Source organism: Astyanax mexicanus, chromosome 17 (genome assembly GCF_023375975.1).
Source record: "Astyanax mexicanus isolate ESR-SI-001 chromosome 17, AstMex3_surface, whole genome shotgun sequence".
Taxonomy (NCBI): domain Eukaryota; kingdom Metazoa; phylum Chordata; class Actinopteri; order Characiformes; family Acestrorhamphidae; genus Astyanax; species Astyanax mexicanus.
Window position 1 is genome coordinate 47,942,501 of NC_064424.1, and position 23,459 is coordinate 47,965,959.

General features: G+C 35.4%; 2 protein-coding genes across 2 annotated transcripts in view; both read right to left on the bottom strand.

Annotated features, from left to right (window-relative positions):
* Positions 1 to 2,684, bottom strand: part of c17h5orf15 (chromosome 17 C5orf15 homolog) — a 6,371-nt gene extending 3,687 nt beyond the window's left edge. The window contains exons 1-2 of the mRNA XM_007240820.4: positions 2,535 to 2,684; positions 1 to 132 (exon numbers count right to left, since the gene is read on the bottom strand). The exon at positions 1 to 132 is cut by the window's left edge and continues 572 nt beyond it. Coding sequence (XP_007240882.3) covers positions 1 to 132; positions 2,535 to 2,637 — 235 coding nt within the window. The 5' untranslated portion in view covers positions 2,638 to 2,684. The remainder of the gene's footprint in view (positions 133 to 2,534) is intronic.
* A 1,041-nt stretch (positions 2,685 to 3,725) lies between these two features.
* Positions 3,726 to 13,466, bottom strand: vdac1 (voltage-dependent anion channel 1). Its single transcript, XM_007240819.4, has 9 exons — positions 13,339 to 13,466; positions 11,059 to 11,128; positions 10,361 to 10,410; positions 9,674 to 9,826; positions 9,231 to 9,283; positions 7,918 to 8,145; positions 5,732 to 5,882; positions 4,991 to 5,048; positions 3,726 to 4,766 (listed from the first exon to the last, which is right to left on the bottom strand). Exons 2-9 carry the CDS (start codon positions 11,123 to 11,125, stop codon positions 4,675 to 4,677), a joined length of 852 nt encoding a protein of 283 aa, XP_007240881.1. The 5' UTR covers positions 11,126 to 11,128; positions 13,339 to 13,466; the 3' UTR covers positions 3,726 to 4,674.
* Between the last annotated feature and the right edge of the window lie 9,993 nt (positions 13,467 to 23,459).

Genomic DNA, 23,459 nt, shown 5'->3' on the forward strand with positions numbered 1-23,459 from the left:
ATTTAGCTTCAGACACTATGTGCAGGTTTTCGGTGGTTGACGCGTTCTTGTCAGGAGTTGACGGGAGCACGGGGGTGTCGTTTGGCTGAGGGTCCGAAACGTTTGCGCTTTCCGACGTCACAGGAAGTGTACCTGCAATTAAATATAGTAGACGTTGTGTTAATACTCAGGAGATCTGCATGAAAGAACCCAATCCCGCACTCAGCATTATGTGGCATAAAGCAGCTACTGATATTCAAACCTGAACCTCCACCGACACTCAGCACGAGTTTTCACAAGAAACCAATTCATGCTTTTTGGTGAACACTGGTGAGCATTCAGCCACGAGCAACAGGATTCTCCCTGTGTGCTTAAGTTCTCCTGATGGGCTCAATAGAGCTTTTTATACTGAATACAAGACTGCTTTTAACATCAGCACAGAATTAAAGCATTTTCATCTGACATTCTTTAAAATATAAGAGCTGTGAATTATCTAAAACTGGAATCTGCAGTCATCTTTCCTATACATGCTAAAATAATAAATAAATATCTGTCTACTTTTTAAGTTTCAAATAAAAAACTATTTTTCCCCATGCACACAAGTACATGCACACAGCAGCTTTAAAACAAACCAAAATCATTTAACAACAGGTTTAAATTTCACAAGCCACACCCAGGTATAACTACCGCCAGACTGGTTTAACCTACAAATTACTTAGAACCTGTTTGGCAATGAAAAACAGATTCAACAGAAAAATAAAGACATTCAGAAAAAATCCATCTGTAGAGCAGCAAGTTACAAAATACTGCTGACCAAAAAAAGGCTTATCAAGCATTTAGCAAAATGTTTTAAACTGATCAAATGTAAAATTTATACATAGGTCAAATAAGAGGCACAAGGTTTTAATACACATTTCATTATAAAAACATTAGAACAGTTAAACATGGTGGTGGGAGTGTGATGATCACAAGCAGAGATCTGCTTTTTAGCTATGAAATCTGTGCAAACCAAAATATATTATTTGTAGATTAATTTAGCCATTATGACTCCATATGCTAATGTAATTCTGACTAGATATAAGGGGTGTGCCATATCGTATCATATGCTATAACAATATCACCAACATTTTTGAATATGGTGAACAATATTATACTCTGAAATATGGTGCCATATCACCCACCCCGCCCCTTTTTTAATTTTATCTGTTTTTGAGGAAAAGAAAAAATCACACTGTTCTCAGTTTCTATTATAGCCTATATCTACTAGACAGATTATATCTTTCCAGTATCATTTATTTTACTTTAATCCTGGATATATGGAGATATATGGAGGGCAATATTATTATTAGTATCATGACTAATAATTCTGGATCATTAACTTCTGTTACAAATAAGTAAATATATAAAATTATTGTATTTATCATATTGTATGCAATAATAAAATTTAATTTTCATTTTGTTGCAGTAGTGTATTTATGAAATATATTTTTTATAATTCAGTGTTTTGTCAGTTTTTGCCAAAAGTATTTTTATCTCGAAAATACCATGAAATATCATAACATTGACACTACTAGACACTGATTTTCACGGATTTTCATTCCATTCTTATTTGTTTAACTATAATTATTTTTAACCTGTAATTTCTGAGAAGTAAAACGTAAATGTCCGCATATCAGTAAATAAATTCTAATTAGACTAAATTCTAATTTAAGTGCGCAGATGTGTGCAATTTTGGGAGAGGATTTTATAGGTTTGATATTATTATCAGTAATGGTGTGGTAACTGAAAGGTTTGCTAGTAACACGAGCTTTAAAGAAAAATGTAAGTAAATTTTTAAACTGTTTTATACCGGTAACGTTAAAGCTAAACCTCGTATCGCTGGCGTAAGGGGAGTTACGAGGTTGTGAGCAGTGGGTGTGGAATGTTAAACAGGAACTAGTTCCTTGAATTTTCTTAAAACACAGTAAGTTATTTGTAGTTTGGGTGTGTTTAATATCTGGATTAAAGTTAAGCTGGCACTGTTTACTGTTTACACCGGATAAACCGGTTTATTACAGCAGCTAATCACACTGTAGCTACCAGAAGCTAACGCTATGCTGGTGAGCTAATGCTAACCAAGCTAACATATTAAAACATTACCTAAACCTAAGAAAGTAAAAATCCACCCCATGGTTTTGTACCAACTGCAGGGACGGCTCTCCGCCTAGGCAGTTGGTACAAAACCCTGGGGTGGATTTTTACTTTCTGAACCTGTGTTATCCACCTCTACGTAGCACTAAAAAAAACACTAATACACACTAAAAACACTTATATTAACACCAGGTCGCTTTTTAACCCCTGAATATCAAACACACACAGAATAGCACACAAAACAGCCGCATTCTCAAAAAAAAAAACTCTGCTCCCAGAACAGCTAAATTAAGCTAAGCTAAAATAGGCTAAGCTAGGCTAACAGTGTCGCCTCTCTCACAGGGCAGCTGAATTTCACCATTAAAACCCGAATTTAATCCATAACACTCCGCAAACACAGCTCACAATTACTAACAAATACTCACCATTCCCGCTCACAACTACTCCCAGCTGCAGAACCGCGAAAAACCCCGCAAACCCGACAGCAGAGCACCAGCTTCTCCCCACCATCCTCCTCACCACCGCCATCTCTACTACCTCTCAGTGTGTGTGAGTGTGTGCGTGTGTGTGACAGAGAGAGAAAGAGAAATTTAGTTATTTTATGACAAATGTATGACAAATTTTAGAAAATAGTCCTGTAAAAAATCAAAACATTCCATTAAATATTTAATAATTTTTTTAATAATTAAACTCCATTAAAACTTTATATAAATAAAATCTATAGATAAAGATGGTATTTTTTGTAAGTTCTGTCAAAAAATGCATTAAAAAGCCAATTCCTGCTGAGAAAAAAAGAAAAAACATTAGTTTCCACATTTATTTACCAGGGTTTCTTCCAGCCAATCAGAAGCTTTGCAGTCAGCTGTTGGAAGACTAGAGTGCACTTCCGGGTGGGCGTGTCCGAGTGGGCGTGTCCGTGACGTTTTTGGATTCACATAAAGCAACAGAGGTAGACAATAACACTTAAGATTTGTAATTTTTAATCAATCTCAGTGTAATCTATAGTTCTATAAATCCATATTCTGCACTTTTCTGTGCCGTGGTTGAAAGGGGCGTGCTCTGTGTGTGATGTCGCAGCCTATTCATCCCCGATTGGCTGGATGCAGTGTGAGGCCAGACTCATTTGAATAAATTGTAACTCGGATTAAGCACGCAGAATTAAATGTGCCTAATGATTGGCCATTTTTTGAAAGATTGAACATATCTGTTATAACAGAGTTCCAGAACTTTACATTTCTTTAACTTTTTTGGCCATTCCTTAGAGTAGATTTACTGAAATGTTTGGGTCATTGTCATGTTACACAGTCCCCCTCCACTTCAACTGCAGTTTTTGGACTGATGGTCTAATTTCCTCAAGCACCCTCAGACCTCAGGTTGAGGAAATGTTTCTTTAACTGGACCTTAATGACTTCTAATCAGATACCCCTGGTTTAAGTGTTCCCTGGAAAACTGTAAACATAACGGTGATTTTTATACTATGTAATGGAAATGAGATCCAGGGTTTGACTTTATTAGACCATACTTAAAATATCTATTTTTCTTGATTGATTTACTGGACTATTTTGGGTTGTTATGTTGCACGGCCCACCTCCACATAAGAGTAAACACACCGAGGCCCAATTTAAATCACCTTTTATTGAACTTAAGGAGTTACAATACAGCTAAATACATAGCTAGTGTTCTGTATCTACTGCAAAATCGGAAGACTACGCCCCCTATTTAAAATGTACAGTGTTTGTTTTCGTTCCAAAAACATTTGCTATAAGAATGTTGGCCAGTGAATAGGATGAATTAACCATCCCTTTATTTCCAGGGACATCTGACGAGAGTTTGCATGTAAACCTTACAGACAGCAAAGAAGAACACTGGAAAATCAAGATTCTGTTTTATGTAACAAAAGAGACATATTACACATGTGCAGTTTCCACACTGAGACAGACAAAAACACTAAATGTATTCACTATTGGTGCTTAATGCTGCAGAGGTGAAGGAAAAGTACACAAGTCACAATCAGGGATCCGATATCATTGCATTAACAGAGGTTGGACTACAGAAACTCTCAGTATCTCAGAAGCAGCTTCTGTAGAGATCAGGAATGTTCTCAAACACCAGCAAACTGTTTTAGAGCATCGCTTTGTTTTCTGCGACTGGAATAAAAGAGTTAATAATCTCTTAATAACTGTGGTGGCCATTTACCACCTCGAGTGTAATTCTGAAAAATATCCCTTTCTCCATCATTCAGCTCTGTAATAAATAAATTAGTGTGATCAGATGTGTTTGATGAATGAAACCTTCACAAACTGTTATGACCACTGTTTACTGTAAGACCAATCAGGTGCAGTGATGTCCCTTTTTCTTGCATACTATTTTATATTGTTGAAAAAGTGAGCCACTGAATTCCAGCCGTTTACTCCAGACCTCTTTAACCGTGGCTGTTTAAGTGTGAGTGATTTAAAAATGAAGAAGCTCTTCTTGACCGTATTAAAGAAACACAGGGTGTGGAAGGGGATCTATTCGTCTTATTCCTTGTTTCAGGTCAGGGGGGTTTGGGTGATCCTCACACTCCTACGCTTCCAGCTCCAGCCCTAGACCCAGCTTGTGTCCCCCAGCGTTAATGTTCTTCCCATCCAGCAGAGCAGAGAGGGTCAGCTTGATACCTGGAGCAAAACAAGACAATTATCATTATATCTGAGTACAGGAACACAGTGTAGTGAAATTACCATAGTGCAACAATACAATATAGACACAAAGTGCAAAACTATAACACTGCAATTTTTCCCTAAAATCTCTCAGGAGTAAAAACGCAGATAAAGCTGATTATATATTAAATTTACAGGCTGCACAGATTACAGGGGAACATTATAATATTCCTACACGTTACCTGGCTTCAGGGTCTGAGTGTATCCGAGACCAACAAGGCTGGAGTTGTTGACTTTGGCCTGTAGGAAAGATTTTTATATTGTTAAAATTAGCACACAATGCCTTAACTATACATTTATTCATATCTATCAAATATTAAAATCAGCAAAAAAAGAATCAGTACATTTAGTTATTTATATTTATAAGGGAATATTGGAGACTCCAAAAGGACACTTGAAGAAGCTGCGGTTTACTATCTACTGTTTTCTGTATTCTGTTGTTCTACTGTTCTGTTCTATTGTTCTACAGTTCTACTGTACTGTTCTATTGTTCTACAGTTCTACTGTACTGTTCTGCTGTTCTGTTCTATTGCTCTGCTGTTCTGTTCTACTGTTCTGTGTTTTTCTGCTGTTCTGCAGTTCTGTTCTACTGTTCCGCTGTTCTACTGTTCTGTTCTGTTCGTTGTTCTATTGTTCTGCTGTTCTGCTCCAGACAGATTATCAGTAGATCAGCAGGAGGAGCTTCACCGGCAGAGACAGCTGGAGGACAGGAGCTCTTCAGTTTGTATTTTATTGTTTTATATTAAAGGTTTAGAGATATTTCAGATGTAAAGTGGATGAAGGTGTGGAGAGTGAGGAGGTTAAAGATCTGAGCTACAGTGTGGATCAGGATCAGGATCACTGAGGGACGTTAATCTGGGACACATTAAAAGGCCAGACAGTGTGAAGGTCAGCGCACGGCCCACAGCACAGACACAACATACCGAGAACGAGGCGTCGGCATCAATCTGGTACTTGGCGGCGATGCCGAAGCGGGTGTTGCTGTTTCCGGCTGTCCAGGCCAGATTCACCGCCGTCTCCAGCTTATCGTTCACTTTCTGATAGATAGATCCACCGAATTCTGTTCCATCATTCCTGAGATTTATTAAATAAAAAATAAAAAAACAAGAACAGAAAATAATGAATCTCTGTAGAGAATACAGGGTTTTAAAGATCAAACAGAAATTAATCCAAAATCTAAAATTTTACTAAAAAAAAAATCACATTCTACTGTTAATCTGTTTTTAAACTGCCACTGTCCCGATACCTCTAAAATAGATACGAGTGGTCAGACGCTGTCTCTCTCTCTCAGCAGGAGACAAACAACATTAGCGTACTTTACACCACCCGAAAGCCCTCGACAAATCCAATTCCACTGACTGGGAATAAAAGTGGATTAAAATAACCTGCCATTCAGACCCAGCGGGAGTACAGGACGGTCCTGCGTTTAGTATTACAGCTTATTATTACATTATCATATCAGGTTTATTAACTATATTAATTACAAGATCACTTATCTCATCACATATTTTAAATCTGATCATTTTCTATCTTTATTCTGTGTATTTTTTTATAATGAATGGAGAAAGAGAAATGCTTCTTAATGACTTTAAAATGAAGATGATTTTTTTATATACACTCAGTGACTGTAGGAAGCATGGAGGGAACACAACTGCAAACCAGTGCTGTGCAGTTTAATCAGTAAGTCAGTTATTAGATATTAGATATTATTAAAATGGTCAGTGTAATTATCAGTTACACCCGTCAGCTAAAGTTACCTGGGCTGATCAGGGTTCTGATCAGAAGTTCTGGGTCTCGTAATTCCGTGGAATTCTGAGCTGAAAACCTCTCAGTACGAAAAAAAAACACATTTTTTATTTCAATACATCGCCTCTAAGTGTGGAGAAAAGATTTTAAAAAGTACGACTACGCAATGTTTTTGTACGCAGTTTTAGGTCTGAACTGAGTCTAAATAAACAGTTATTTATCTGCAGCTGTTTGGTAAATGTACCTCTCATTACTGCTGGAAAACTGCAGAAGCTGCAGTTATAAACAAAATAAAAAGTTTAATAATTAATGTCAGTCTGATACTGATGACTGACTAAAGATTCAATACTTTCTTATTTTCAACTAAACTGTAATAAATAAAGCATCAGTAATGAGAGGAGAGATGGAGGAGGAGGAGCTGGGGTTTAATAATAAGGTTTATGCTGCTGCAAGTCGTTTTCTAACTGGTTTTATGAACAATGTCACTGTGTTATATATCATTATATCATTACATAATTATACATGTAATTCACAGAATGCCAGCTGTCCCTGATAACATACAGAAACTGCACAAACCAAACAAACCAGACAATAAAAACAGCTGATTTTGTGTCCATTATGGTCTCATCATATTTTCCTAACTTCATTTTTGTCAATTATTTAATTATTGCTCCTGTTGTTTCTCTAACTGTGTGTTGTGTTTAGGTGCACTGCTCACTGTTTAACTAAAAACATGGGTAATTTATAAAGATTATCACTGTTTTATTTTTTCTGCAACTACAAGAAATAAATACTAGTAAAAAAATAGATTAACATAAATAATGAAAAAAAACTTTTTTAACCTGATTTTAGTTGTTTCAGCTACAATATCCTTACATATTTACTCTTCATTATTGATGAATGCCAATAATTTGGCTCTTCTGAAACAGAGGAACATCTTTTCCACGACCAGAGGATGAGTCTTTCCACAGGGTGTTTAACAGATGAGAAGCTACTCCCTGCATTAGTAAATAATAACTAAATAATTATCCATCCTGTAATTATTATCCAATGGGAGGCTCTTACTTATTTAATTAATTAAATCCAGGTGGTGATTTTTTTATCCAGTATTAACCACATCACTACAGCTAGCAGCTATCCTTTAGCTTAGCGTGTACGCCGCTCACTCACCGCGCTTCATTACTGGATCTACATTAGAGCTGGTTCTAGATTAGAGCTGGTTCTAGATTAGAGCTGGTTCTAGATTAGAGCTGGTTCTAGATTAGATCTGGTTCTAGATTAGAGCTGGTTCTAGATTAGATCTGGATCTAGATTAGAGCTGGTTCTAGATTAGATCTGGTTCTACAGGAGAACGGTATCTTACACGTTGGTGTGGAGCTGGAACTCGTCGGTTTTGTATCCCACAGCGAAGTTGCTCTGAGTGACCCGGTTCTTTCCCGCCTCAAACGTCATCTGGTACCCGGCGAGCCACCCCTCGTACCCCACCACCACCGCGCCGTGCACCGCGGTGCCGTTAATATCGTAATCCACGTCACAGCCCAGATTAATGTGCTCCCGCTTATACCCCGACTTTATCTTCCCGCTCTTCTTCCTGTGTGGAGAAATCACAGAAACTCTTCAGTCCAGAGACGAACTCTTCCCAATATAAATCTGATAAATCAACACATAAAATCATGTATTTTATCAGGCTAGGCTAAATTAAACAAAACAATACAAATTTAATGGTATAAGCAAAAGGAAAAAAACAATATAAGATTTAATTAAGAATAAATAAAATAATTCAGAATAAATAGGATAAGTGGACAGGCTAAAATGTAAAGCAGTAAAATAGAGAAAATTATTAAAATAAAAAATATTAGAATTATTAGAATTTTTATTACAATAAGAAAAATTCAACAGGCTGTGTGAAGGTGGTTAGTAACTAAAAGTTTAAATTAAACAATGCAGTTAAATTTTAACACTTGACGTTACACTATTTTACTCTGGTGAATTCACTGTGTGCTGCTGAAACTGTTTATACTTTATACAAAACTTATTTCTATAGTTATTTCAATACAGAAATTTTATCTACTGTTTAAATAAAACAAAATGCCACAAATATTGTGTATAATGTGTGTGTGATGTTTCCTTTGTGATGTTTTGTGTTTGATGAATCGTGTATGTTATATGTGTGTGTGATGTTTTGTGTGTGTGTGATGTTTTGTGTGTGTGTGTGTGATGTTTCGTGTGTGTGATGTTTCCCGTGTGTGTGTGATATGTTTTGTGTGTGTGATGTTTCGTGTGTGTGATGTTTCCCGTGTGTGTGTGTGATGTTTCGTGTGTGTGATGTTTCGTGTGTGTGATGTTTCCCGTGTGTGTGTGATGTTTCGTGTGTGTGATGTTTCCCGTGTGTGTGTGTGATGTTTTGTGTGTGTGATGTTTCCCGTGTGTGTGTGTGATGTTTCGTGTGTGTGATGTTTCCCGTGTGTGTGTGTGATGTTTTGTGTGTGTGTGTGATGTTTCGTGTGTGTGATGTTTTGTGTGTGTGTGATGTTTCCCGTGTGTGTGTGTGATGTTTCCCGTGTGTGTGTGTGATGTTTCCCGTGTGTGTGTGTGATGTTTTGTGTGTGATGTTTTGTGTGTGTGTGATGTTTCCCGTGTGTGTGTGTGATGTTTTGTGTGTGTGATGTCTCGTACCCCGTGTTTGGAGAGAAGGAGGAATCGAACGTCAGCTTGAGTCCTTTAGCGAGCTGAACACAGAGAATAAATCAGTCTGAGAGAAACTGAGACACTCTTCCTCTGATCTTATAGGAATTCTACACTTTATTAATATAATAACTGTAATAATTCACCTCAGCTGATCTGCAGAATTATGTTTCATTTTTGTTTTTCAGTAACAGCAAATCAGCATAAACAGGCAAATAAGCAACGAAGTTCGACGAAACTGAGTAAAAATCTTAAAATTAGTACTAAACTTAATTTTAAAGAGAATATCAGAGGATCTCCTGCACTGAGTTTTAGGAGGTTGATCTGAATGTAGTTCTAAATATGTAATTAATACAATACTACAATATGATCTCAGCTCCAGAACTACTGATTATTGATTATTGATGATCAGATTAACGCTGTGCTCCTCTCACCTGGTCCTCCAGAGTGATCTCCGTCCCCAGGGTGTTGTCAGTGTTCCACTTCTCAGTGAAGGTCAGTCCGTGTTCAGCCCATTTATACTTGGTCTCCAGAGCTCCAGACACCTTACTGGTCTCAGTGTTCGCAGATCCTGCACTTTTAAATTCCTACAGACAGGAAACACAAGCTTCATAAACTCCATAAACTCAAATGCCTGTTACAAATCTGATAAAATTAGTGTATTGTTTAATATCTCAGTTAGGGTGTTCCATATCATATTGTATGCAACAGTAAAATTACATTTTATTTTTATTTTTATTTAATTGTTTTGTTATATTGCCAAGAGTATCGTTATCATGAAGATACCATGAAAAAGTTTCATGTTTTATTGATGGAACTGATGTACAGCATGGGTTAAGTGCTCACAGCCTGTATAATAGAAGCACTCACAAAAAACCCAAGGGAACGTCTAAGCAACTAAAGGCTCCCATTGGCTAATGCTAATGTTCATGAATGAGAAAAACTCTATGGCAGGGCCTTATGCCATCTGTGAAACATGGTGGTGGTAGGCATCATTATTCTCCAGGGCAGCCTGTCATCACTGATTAATCACTGAATTCTGAATTATATCAGCAAATTCTAAAGGAGAATATAAGGACATATAAACTATCAGACTAAGTATTAGACTAATGATTTCTTACCAATCCATTTTCTGACTTTGTTTTCAAATCCAGCTTAATCAGACCAAAACCTTAAAGAGATAAACATTAATACATTAATTACAAACAACATTTCCATCTTTAACCCATTTAACTGCACAGATCTACAGCTTTTAACATTTTTTTTTTTTTATAATTACAGTTACAATACAGAAAACTCACGGTTCACTTCACAGCACAGCTTTGATTCATTAACTCAATAAAAACAGGATTAAACCTAGTAGAATTGCATTTAATTTGAACAGACAGTTGTGAAAGTTATAGTTTGTGTTATATAGAGCCGTATATCACTCTGTAGTTAGTGCAGAGTACATTTTAAAACACTGGTACATCATCCTCAACCAATACAACTAAAATTAAATAAACTATAAGTGGGTTATAAAATGGTTATCATTATGTTCTCTGTAGGTGAAAGCAGTGTGTAAATCGAGTAGCCACTCCCATCTCTGTCACTTATACTGAGATACGTTTGTGTGTGAAGTGTGAATTTGTTTTTATTTACTTTTACAAAATAGCAAAAATACATGACTCCCCATCCTCCCCTCCCCAGGTAAACAATAATAAATAATCTGTCCAAACAGGGCTGAAGGAGGAGTTTGGAGGTGTGTTTAAACATGTTGTAGAAGATCAGCTCCCAACTCAACCAACAATCCAACCAATCATCTAAACCCAATTCCTACCATATCCTTTAGTGAAGACGTCCTTAGCAGACTTTCCCAGGTCAACGTATGTCGGTGGAACAGCCATGATCTGCAGGAGAACACAGAATTATACTTTACTGAGAGGAACCGCAGAACTGAACCGGAACCGACCCGGTGTGAACTGAAGTGGAGGAGACAGCGCTGTGGAATGTGTGCTGTTATAATAACTGGAGGATTATGGGAACAGTAAATGGTCACTGGGGCGCATCAGAACATGGATCCATAGAGAAACCATCTGACCATCTGCTCTCCTTTCAGCCAATTAGACCCATTCTCACAACAGAGCAACAAACTACAGCTCACTCTCAACACAATCTAAACCACACTGCTGTCAGTTCTTACCTGAGAACCAGTTTAAAAAAGCTAACCCGACCAGAAATCACTGAATCACCAGCATAGAACCTCCCCATAGAACCGCATGCGGCACCATCACTGACTGATCTGATCCGACAACCCTGAGCTCCTGACCTGTACTCCAGTAGTAGTGAGCTAATCACGTCACCACGCTTTCATTAAGCTTTAAGAGTTAAGCATATGCTAATCTATTCCCATTCTGCACGGAGTTAACGCTTCACATAAACAACATTTAAAAACCTCCATGTTTAAAATGCTTTCCTGTAAATGGATCTTCATTCAGATTAAATCCAAATGCTGTGCAGTTTAAGACTAGGCCTAACCCCTGTCTGACAAACTCCTCCTTTTGAGTTAAAACTCAACTACATGGATATTTAAATAAGAGAATGGACTGCTCCTCTAATTTAATTTCTAGCAAATTAATAAAAAATAAAACAAAATATTTAGAAATGGATCAATCCATGTTTTGCGTTCAGGGGATAAATGTGTGTGTAAATTGTTTTATTTTTAGAATTATATTTTATAATTATATCATATATATACGAATATTTAAGAATAAGTAGTTTATTAAAAGCAGGAGGAGAGAGCCGGGTGTTCTGTCGAGTTGTGCTACCCATCGATACGTGCTTCCTAAAGGCACTGCGCATGCGCTGACCTACACTTTTTAATTATTTAGTTTTTTTACAATAAATTTGTTAAAATCCGGTCTCACTGTCACTGCTAAAAAAAGTGTACTATAAAAATGGAAACTAATAATAATAAAAATTACAAATATTATTTAAAAAAATCCAAAAGCAGTATGACCTCTCATTTCCATATCTTTACCATGATACAGTGATTTATGCTATCCAAATACGGTAACGCTACATGCACTGGGACTTCTAGCGGGAACATGCTCTAATATGGAGCTTTTTTTTAGTATTTTTAGAGTTAAATAAGTCTAAAAACACACTAGAGAAGCACAGTTTAAACACAGGCCTGTGTTCAGATCCGGAGTGTGAAGGTGAAGCTGGGAGAGGAGGGTTAGATTTAGCCCGAGTTTAACAGCAGCAGCAGCAGATCTACAGCTTTACTACAGCAGGGTTTATACTCTCAACCTGTATTATATATTAATTATATAAATGAATCTATACACTAATCTATACACTAGAAGAAAGAATAAACTGAGCTGATGCAACACAGCAGTGTGTACAGCCTTCACAATGTCAAGGAGAAAGACCCCCCCCCCCCCCCCCTTACACTCACACACACAGACACACACACACACACACACACACACACTCTCTCTCTCTCTCTCTCTCTCTCTCTCTCCTTCACACACACTCATCCATCCCCGAGTCTCTTCTCTAAATATCGCGGTGTGTGATGAAGGTTACTGAGGGCGGGCAGATCCGCAGCATCACCCCGCTCCCTGCCTGCTCCCTGCCCGCTGGGCTCCGTTAGCCACAGCCGCTAGTTAGAGATGAGTGATCCAGCTCCACAAAGTAAAAATCCACCCAGGTTTCTGGTTCAGTAGATCAGTGGTGAGCTGCAGTAAAAGATCCCGGGGTGGATTTTTACTTTGTGGAGCGGAATTACAGACCTGTGCTACCCGGGTAGCTGAGCTGCGGTCAGGGTCCGGCCTGGAGCAGAAAGACCGCGGGGATGAACGCAGAGGAGGAGACCCACCCAATCCCTCCCCGCGGTCTCACCGCCCAAACCCGGGCATCCCCGGGCTGCAGCACCGCGCTACCAGGCCGCGGACCCGCCTGGCTGCACATCACCCCGCCGCCACCGACAGCTTCAGCCCCGCGCTGCGGCCGCGGTTTCCCGCTAAACCCCGCGGAGCGCAGCCGGGCTGCGGGCAGTGCGGTCTAACAGCGCCGTGTAACCGGTAACAACCATAAACCTGGAGCTGGAGCTTACCGCAGATACAGCCTCTCCGCCCGGCCTGCAGTCTTCAGTCAGGAGAGGAGGATGGGGGGAGGAGACAGAGAGAGAGAGATGGAGGGAGGAGGAGGAGAGGAGAGGTCACGCTGTCCGCGTAACAACATCTGCAGCACCGCCACAGACCTTCTACCCAGGAGAATCCCCATCTCCATCCATCACTCTGTAAATAGAAGTATAGATACTAAAGTTTAATCAAATACTGCTGTAGAAGTTGAAGAATCAACTCAAGTTTTTTACTCTTTAAGTAAAAGTGTAAAAGTACTGGATTCAAAAACTGTGTGCAGGTGTGATGGATCACAGTTAAACCAATAGGGAGTGGGAATGGTATATGTTTATATTTCTCTACATCCAATCAGAATCAGATTCACTCTATCTGGATGGAGAGATTTATCTGGATAGGAGTTTTATTGAATGATGAGAAGCCGGAATGAAAACCAGCTGAAATGAAACAGGAGTAACGAGGCTGTTTTTTAAAATGTAAGAAGTAGAAAGTTCAGATAATTGTGTGAAAATGTAAAATAATTACGGCAGTAAAGTATAGATAACCTACTTTTATACTATACAGAGTATAAATGAATGGGTTCATATGGAGCATTACAGAAAAATCACAGTTTATAAATGTTTGATCATTTTTATAATGAAAAACACGTTTCCTCACCACAGAACTGCATCACATGTTTTATTGCACACATTTTTAAAGCTTTTAAACTTTTTTAAAAGCTCTGTCTGTATTTCCAGCTTAAACTTACCAACCAATCAGCTCACAGTAGCAGTAATGCAGCATCTTTACTGAAACCTGTTCACTGTAGAGAAATGTAATATACAGGTAATTTTCTTTGCTTTTTGGTCAAATTAAAGGAATATTCTGGAGTATTGGACATTATATTTAATTTGAGTTTTATTCGTTTGGCTCCATTCACCCTATTCATTGAGCACTCCCTCGCGGGCGCCCCCTGGCGGCTATGTGGGCAGATTTCTGATATAACGGCGGAGGAAGGAAGTAGGCGGGGTCTTCAGCTTTGGTCCCGCCCCGCCTCTTACGCTATTTGTGCAGCGCATGCGCGGTTGAGGTGAGATTTAGTCATGTCTCGCGGAAAATCTCGGAACTGTAACCATAGCGACATCATATATAACATCCGAAAGAGTTTAATGCATTATTTACCGAATTAATACAAAACATTAAACACATTATAACCAGTGGGGCTTCAGACAGAAAACTGACCAATAATCAATAAATCAATCAACCATTAATTTAACTAAGAAATACATTGAGGGCAACCCTCATTTTCAGTGTAGCGAGCATTTACAAATACAGGGGATTCACATGACCAAAAAATAATAATCATTTGTGAATAAAACAGTGAATAAAAGATAAAAAAAAAAAATAAAAAAGATTGAAAGAAGATAAGATTAACACAACAAAAAACTGTTACAATTAAGTTAAAAGTAACTTTGACACATATTATACAGCAGTGTACATATTTATCTGTAAGTTACTTTATACTGTACTTTATATTTAATTTATACTGTGCAGGTTGTGTGAACTTTATCCACGAGTTTATTATAAATTCCTTTAATTCTTTAATAAAATAATTTTGCCTCTTTATTCACTACAGTAAGATATATAGGTTACAGCTCCAGAAACAATAAGAGATTCCTTTAAAATGATCACGGGTAAATGTTTAAGTAAAATGAACATTGTTGTTATATTCAATAAACTACGGACAACATTTCTCCCAAATTCCAAATAAAATATTGTTATTTAAATTAGGGGAAAGATGCAGAGCTTTCAGACCTCAAATAATGCAAATAAAACAAGTTCATATTTATTTAGAAACAACAACACTAATGTCTTAAAAGTTCAGAAATCAATATTTGATGGAATAACAGATTTTTAATGATAGCCTTGGCATGAGTCTTGGGATCATGTTTGGTTTGTGTAAAAGGTTAGGCACTAGGCAGTTAAGTTTGGTTTGATTGCTTGTGATCATCCATCTTCCTTCTGATTACATTCCTTTAATTTTCAATAAAGTTCTAAAATTTAATTTAAAAATAATCTTAATAAATTGTCTTGCTTGCTCACAATATATGCTTACCATATATTGTAATATATATTCAGTTCTAACCCCTGTATTATAATGTGACTGTTGCACAACCGGAACGATTCAATGCAATAACGATGCTGAAATTATATATTGTGCTGCTATAAATAAAGGTATATTTCTATTTTATCTGTAGCAGCCGTACAGGATTGAGTACTGTTGTAAAATGATGTACTTTGTGTACTGTATCACCACTGACTCTCTGCTGTACACTGATTATAAAGTAAATTTAGTAAATTTGTGTTTTATCTTTGATTTATTCTTTAATGGTTTATACATAAATCAGTAAAGAATAAAGATTAAGGATTTAAGAGTTCAGTAATGGACAGTTATGAAGTTAATGTGATTGGTTCCTGTACGGTTACTTTAGCTCCACTAAATTTCAAACTCTTATCATTTAAAAAACGTTTCTTTTGGTTTATGTGTTTATAAAGGGCAGATTAGTGAAGTGCAGGATTAGCTTTACTGTGTGTTAAATCCCCTCAGGAGACTCATGGTCACTGTAGAGGAGCTGCAGAGATCCACAGCTCGCAGTTTAGGAACTTCTAATTTGGGAAGAAATGATAAACAGATGAGAAAAGAAACAGAAAAAACTATAAACTGATTTTTCTCATCTTCACAAGAGATTTGATGATGATGTATTTATTATTTTAAAGATGATGTGTGTTTTCTTAGTATTGTGCGTGAAGAGTTCAGTGTATGTGTAGTGTGTGTGTGTGTATTGTGTGTGTATGTATTGTGTGTGTGTGTGTATTGTGTGTGTATGTATTGTGTGTATTGTGTGTGTATGTATTGTGAATGTATTGTGTGTATTGTGTGTGTGTGTGTATTGTGTGTGTATGTATTGTGTGTATTGTGTGTGTGTGTATAGTGTGTGTATGTATTGTGTGTGTGTATTGTGTGTGTATGTATTGTGTGTGTGTGTGTGTGTGTGTGTTTGCTGTGCTGTAATGTGTGTAAGGCTGCAGGTGTGTGTTGTTGTAATGAGGCGGGTTGGCCGGAGGGTGGCGCTGTGTGACTCTCAGAGCTGCAGAAACATCAGCGCATTAAATTCAGAATCTTTAAAGGTTTTATTTGTTTTAAATGTATTTTTTTAGTTATTTTTCCGAACTCACTTCCTCTCCGCATCTTTTACAGCATAGTTATAATTATATATAACGCATTATAAATAATTGTATTATGTTTACTCAGTGTTTTGTTTATTAAATATAAGTGTAATGTTTTTAATAATTTTATAAACGGGTAATATGTTACTTAAATAAACATCACTTTATTATTTCCTTTTTATGCTGGAATTATAAAGTCTGTTTTACACTGAATACGAAACATATGCAGTAGCTGAATAAGTGAAATTTACTTTTGATATGAATTGCATTAAAACATTCAGTAATTTTACAATATTAAAACACTATAGAGTAATCTCTTATACCTTAATACATACTGGATGGATTTCCCTTTAATCACCACTAGAGTTTAGTACTTTTTAAATACTGTATTAAAAAAATTAAATTCTGCATAAACATTAAAAAAGCTGCACATGCTAATTTACTTAATTACTAAAATAAATTTACATTTAAAAACAATACATTAACTATAAAAATCAGAAACTTTAAAGCTGTAAAAATTACATTTACTAATTATCTTAAATTTAATGTCCTGTTTTTTCCTTATTAAATTATTAAAGCTGAATAGTGCTTCAATTTTTAACTAAAACTAAAATTAAGGTTTTAATATTTTACATTTCTTTGTAATTTTTGCCCACATGCTAAATAATTAAAGATGAATATGTGTATGTATTATTTCTGTGTATTTTTTATTTTGTGTAATCTGTTTAGTGGTTGTATTTTGTTTAGTTTGTGTATTTTTTTGTTTGTGTATTTTGTTTAGTTTGTGTGATTTAGTTTGGTTTGTGTAATTTGTGTAGTTTTCTTTAGTTTGTGTATTTTGTGTATTTTGTTTAGTTTGTGTAGTTTATGTATTTGTTAGCAGCACTGGGCTGTTTTTTGTTTTTTTTTATCATAAGTTTTAACAAAAATATTTTTATTAGATAAATCAAATAAAATAATTAATTATTAAAACAATACATTATGGCATAATTTGTAATACAAATACAAAATAAATATAGGGTTAATCTGCTATTATGATGGGTTTTTTTCAGATATATCAGTAATTACTCTATATATTATTTGTTTTTATTATTAATATATATATATATATATATATAATAAAACAAATAATATATATATATATATATTATATATATATTATTATATATTTTTTTGTTGTTGTTTTTTTGTTTGTTTATTAAAGTGTTTATTAAAGTTGTGAATATATATTGTGATAAATCTTCTGTAGATTCAGCCAAACACATATTTACTCTCCTCCAGTTATATCTGCATCTTCCTTTCATCCTGTAACATCAAAGCTAAACAGCACACTTCAAACAGCCTCAGCAACAGCCAATCACATTCACCAACAACACACAACAGCCAATCACATTCACCAACAACACACAACAGCCAATCACATTCACCAACAACACACAACAGCCAATCACATTCTCATACAACAATCTACATTTACTGTCCACTTTTCATTGTTCACTCTTCATTATTTGCTGTTCACTCTTTTCCTCATCACGTCTTTTCTTGTTTAGTATTTTGATTAAATGAGATAATACAGTATTTATTAATATTATAGTTTAATTGAACTACACTGAACAGATCACAGCTCTACAGTAATTATCTGATTATAATAAACCTGCAGTTTCAGGGAGTTTTTAGACCAAAACATTCTATTAAAGATTTTTCACAAAAAGCAAAAGATAATTTAAATTTTATGAAACAACTTTAATATATTATTTCTATAATATAATACTTTAAACTCTAAGATTTACTTTAAATACTAAGATTTGTTTAAGACCATCAAATTTAGATTTTAGATCAAAGTTCAATGTTAAAATTATGCACATATATATATTTTGGTTTATTTGTATTATATGTAAGAATTTTTTATTAAATGTAAATCTTGTTTCTGTTGGTTTTCTATAGTCTGTCCTGTGTTCTTAAAAAGAGAGCACCTAAAAATGATGAGTTGCTCTGATTTTACCAAATTGAAAACCTCTGGAATATAATCAAGAGGAAGATGGATGATCACAAACCATCAAACCACCAAACTGAACTGCTTGAATTTTTACACCAGGAGTAAAGCAGCATAAAGTTATCCAAAAGCAGTGTGTAAGACTGGTGGAGGAGAACATGATGCCAAGATGCATGAAAAAAACTGTGATTAAAAACCAGGGTTATTCCACCAAATATTGATTATTTCTGAACTCTTAAAACTTTATGAATATGAACTTGTTTTCTTTGCATTATTTGAGGTCTGAAAGCTCTGCATCTTTTTTGTTATTTCAGCCATTTCTCATTTTCTGTAAATAAATGCTCTAAATGAGAATATTTTTATTTGTAATTTGGGAGAAATGTTGTCTGTAGTTTATAGAATAAAACAACAATGTTCATTTTACTCAAACATAAACCTATAAATAGCAGAATCAGAGAAACTGATTCAGAAACTGAAGTGATCTCTTCATTTTTCTCCAGAGCTGAATTTATGTTGATAATTTAATCTCATGTAAATCACTTGTTTCATGCATTTATTTAATGTAGAGCTCATTATATGGAGAATTTATGGAAGTGTTTATATGAGGTGTGTTTTTTTGTAAAATATTAACTCTACCAATATAATGTACAACCCACAAACATAAATACACATATATAAATGTAGGATTTATCACTACAAAGTGAAAACTATTTTACATAAATGCATATAAAAATTCAAATCCTCTAAACATCTAGAATAAATAGATTTTAACAGTTTTTATAACTGTGGCTGTAATGTTAAATCCTCTGATCTCCTGTTTGTTTAAATGTATTCTGATTTTGTTTTATTTGTTTAATATTTTAATCTGTATTTATTAAATATCTGTTTCTGAGGTGAACAGTAGTGATCATGATGAGAAGCTGAAAATAAAAAGCTCTTCATTTATAAACCTTTTTACAAACTTTTTCTATTATTTATTCCTTAACATGCTAAAATATTATACTTTATAATAAAAGTAAGTATTTATTGATCTGCTTATTGATTGTGTCAGTAATAAATTGTATTAGCTGTTCTGTGTTAATTAATATATTTCTCTACAGACATTAATGAACTAATGATCTTCACAGCGTCTTATAATCACACTAAAACTGCAGCTGTAGATTTTATTTTTGTTGCATGTAATTTATGTGATGACTGTTTTATATATATATATATATAAATATGTCTTTTCTGTGTTTGTTTTTATTTGAGTATTTTTGGGTGGAACTGAGTGTGAAAATGATCTTTATGAATTTCTGAAGGTTTATTGGAAATTCTTGTTATTTCTAAGAATGTTCTTAAGTATGAAGTTTTTATTCTAAAGAACATTTTAGGAAAGGCACCAGTTGATTGGCTGATTAGTTTAAGTCTGATTCCAGCAAAAATATCAGCCAGCCTTTATCTACAACCTGTTTCTTAATAAAACTCTGATAAATTTGATTTATTATGATTTTGAGTTTTAGAGTTTAATATTCTGCACATTAGCTGGTTGTATTAATATATTCATATATTTGCTGTGTGTTTGGGAGCTTCATCATTCAGTAACTATAAAACTGATTACATTTATTTTATTATTATTACTACATTTACAACAATAAATACAAATTAATTTCTAAATTTCTTTAAAATAATCTCTGATTTGGTTTTAGCTTTCTCTCTTATTTGAACCGTATCAAAATTAAATTTTCCCCTCAGTGTGAACCTGAGCTTATATAGAGAACTCATATATAAAAATAGTTCAGTTTTGTTTGAGAATTACAATTACTGTAGTTTCATATTTTGTCTGAATAAATTCTTATTTATTTTAATTAATTTCACTTTGATATTAAACAGAACAGAGTTATGTGTTCAGGATGAATAAATAAAAAGTGTTAAATAATCAGAATGTTTATTAATTAATTAATTTTTATTACAGTGTTCAGTGTTTTGAGGAGACAGTGTGAGGACTGAACGAGGATGTTTTGTGATGTATTTATTATATTTCTGTTGTATATTAGTTTATATATGTAATGTAAGGTAAGGTATTTGTACAGGTGGAGCTGCAGGTGAGTCTGTACAGAGGAAGTGATGTCACGGCGCGGCGGCACGGCTCTTACCTCAGCTCGGCTCAAAACGTCACCAGGATTGTTTTGACATTAAAGGAGCAGGAGAGAGAGAAGCTCATTTCCTGTCTGAATCTGGTAAAAACCGGAAGGTGTGAGAAATGTCAGGCGTTTGTGGTCAGAGCTTTTCTTTTTTAGTCTCAGAGACGCACCGCCGACTCTTCTCTTCTTTTGTTTAGTTTTCAGCGAGAGACAAAAGATCTTTATCTCCAGAATATGATGAAATGTTCATTCGATTCTGCTGAACTCTGAGATAAAACACAGATAAACTGCAGCTCTGAGTAAAAACCTGCTGTCAGAGCAGCAAAAATCCACAGTTACAGAATCAAGCTTCAATTTTCAGTTTATTCTGTGCAGATAAACACGTTTCTGCTGCTGAAGCTCTAAAGACGTGAATTATCTTTACTTACTGATTTGTAATGTTTATTAGTGATAAATATTTAAATAATATAAATAAATTCAGCAAGAATCTGTTCTTGAACGCGTTCTCCTCTGATACTCAGCATCGTTTCTGACGTTTATTTTAAGCTCAGTTTAGCAGCAACCAGATCAGGAAAACATGTGACTTTTTCAACCACTTTTTCCACCACCATCTCTGAGCACTTTCATTTTGTTATTCTGTTTTGTTCACAACAAAAATAATACCGTATCTCGCTGATGATCCTCCATAGACTCATTGGTGTCGTAAACATCCTTTATATATTTATATTCTATATTCACTCGTTTTAATTTAACTTCAATGCCAGTCAGTATAGAATTATTTATTCCATGTAATTTTAAAATGTTCTGTTGGTTCAGTCATCAATAAACATAAAAATCTAAAAATCTTCAGATATATGTAAGTAAAATAAATATATTTTTTTTATATTTTATCATTTATATGCATTTACACAGATAATATTAATATGTGGACACAAAAGAAAACTAAGAAAGCTCCACATTAATCTCCTGATCTAAAGCTGATGAACTGAGATTAAGGTGATTTGAGGTGATTTAATTGGGATGAGCTGGAGCTTCACAGCGTGAAGGAAAAGCAGCAGCTGTTGTTCAGCACCTCCAGAAACTCCTTCCTTCAAGATGCTGAGAAAACTATTCCAGGAGACTCTAAAGTAGAAAACAGGTTCTGGTTTATTATTAATGATAATAATAATTCTGCATTTGTTCCTGCAGAGCTTTAATATAGTCTTTAATATTAAATTTACAATGTAAAAACTCTGAGTAAGAGAGAAGCGGTGTGTCCAAGCTTTTGACTGGTCCTGTATTTATAAGTACTGGATCAGTGATGCCAGTCCCTTTATTTCTGCTATAGACTGAAAACATTTGATTTGTCACTAAAACAACATTTATTTCCATGTATTTACATCTAAATCTGATACACATTTTATCTGAACCCATCCTGCACAAGCTGCATCACGAGGCTCGTTATTATCCTGCTGAGAAGAGTTTGTTGAACACGTCCAGGTAGCTGCACCGTTACAATAGCAATCCACCAAAGACAGAGCTCACCTGATCTACTCTTAAAGAGAATGATGAGCTGTTAAAGAGACACTCTGATTGGTTTATTATTTCACGTTACGCCAAAAATGAACCACACCCATCATTAATTAAGATAACAAGTGCATTCCTTTTGCATATTTTGAGCTGTGCAATGTGTACTTTTCCCGTCGATACGATAGCAAAGACTGGCAGCTCACCTATAGATCACTAATGTAGGTTCAACTTACAGTAAAGTTTGAACATTTTGCAAACTTAGGTTATATAGTCAGGCCAACTTTTTAAAAGAGACATATTACAGTTTAAATCTAAATTCTAAACTATATTGAAATGATAAATTATATTATATTATAATTAATATTATTATATTATATAGTTTTTACAGCGTGTTTAAAGACAGTTAGTCAAAATCACTTTATAAACTTTTGTAGTGTCTGTAATTTTTGAGGGGAGGAGGTGAGGGTGTGGTGAGGAGCTGCAGTATGAAGGTGATGAACAGAAGAAGGCGAGAGAGAGAGAGAGAGAGAGCAGTGTGGAGGTGATGTTACTGTTGTGGTTTAGTGTTTAGTGAAAGTTTCTGCACCAGTAGATCAGACTGGGAACTCGACACTTTCCACTGCAGCAGCTTCAGCGTCTGCACTTTCATCTGAGCGCAGCCGCAGATCCTGCACTGCTGCTCATAACTGCCGCATTACTGCAGGCAGGAAGCGCTCAGTGCCAGGTAACCGTCTCCACCAGACGCAGAGTGGAGGTCTTCACCACCCACACACACTCTCACACTTTCCACACACACACACACAATATACACACACACACGATATACACACACACATACTATACACACACACACACACACGAACAGAGGTGTGAAGTAATAAAGCGTAAATACTTTGTTACGTTATTTACAGTTTTTTACAGCTGTTTACACACATTTTCCGAGCTCTGTGTCTATTTTTCAAAACTCTACACACAAAACCCACAATCGCTCACACAAAATGCCTCAAATCTCCAGCAAAATGACACACAACATTCAAAATGTCATCAACACATCTCAAAAGCAAGCACTGACCTCACACTGCCAACACCTTTCTCATAATATGACATTTTGGATTCATGGTGTGCACACTGTTGATCAAAACCTAAAGCTCTTCTTTCATTCATGGGATTCTGTGTTTATTTCCATACAAAAGTACAGAGAGAAGGTGAAATACTCACAACACATAAACAGTTTTCAAACCCAAAATATTTATTTTTTCCAAAT

Coding starts and splice junctions, on each gene's coding strand:
- vdac1 (XM_007240819.4), bottom strand. CDS start 11,125: ATGGCTGTTCCACCGACATACGTTGACCTGGGAAAGTCTGCTAAGGAC. Junction 10,411..11,058: donor CGTCTTCACTAAAGGATATG/GTAGGAATTGGG, acceptor TATCTCTTTAAG/GTTTTGGTCTGATTAAGCTG. Junction 5,049..5,731: donor ATGCCGACGCCTCGTTCTCG/GTATGTTGTGTC, acceptor TCTTTCCTACAG/GCCAAAGTCAACAACTCCAG.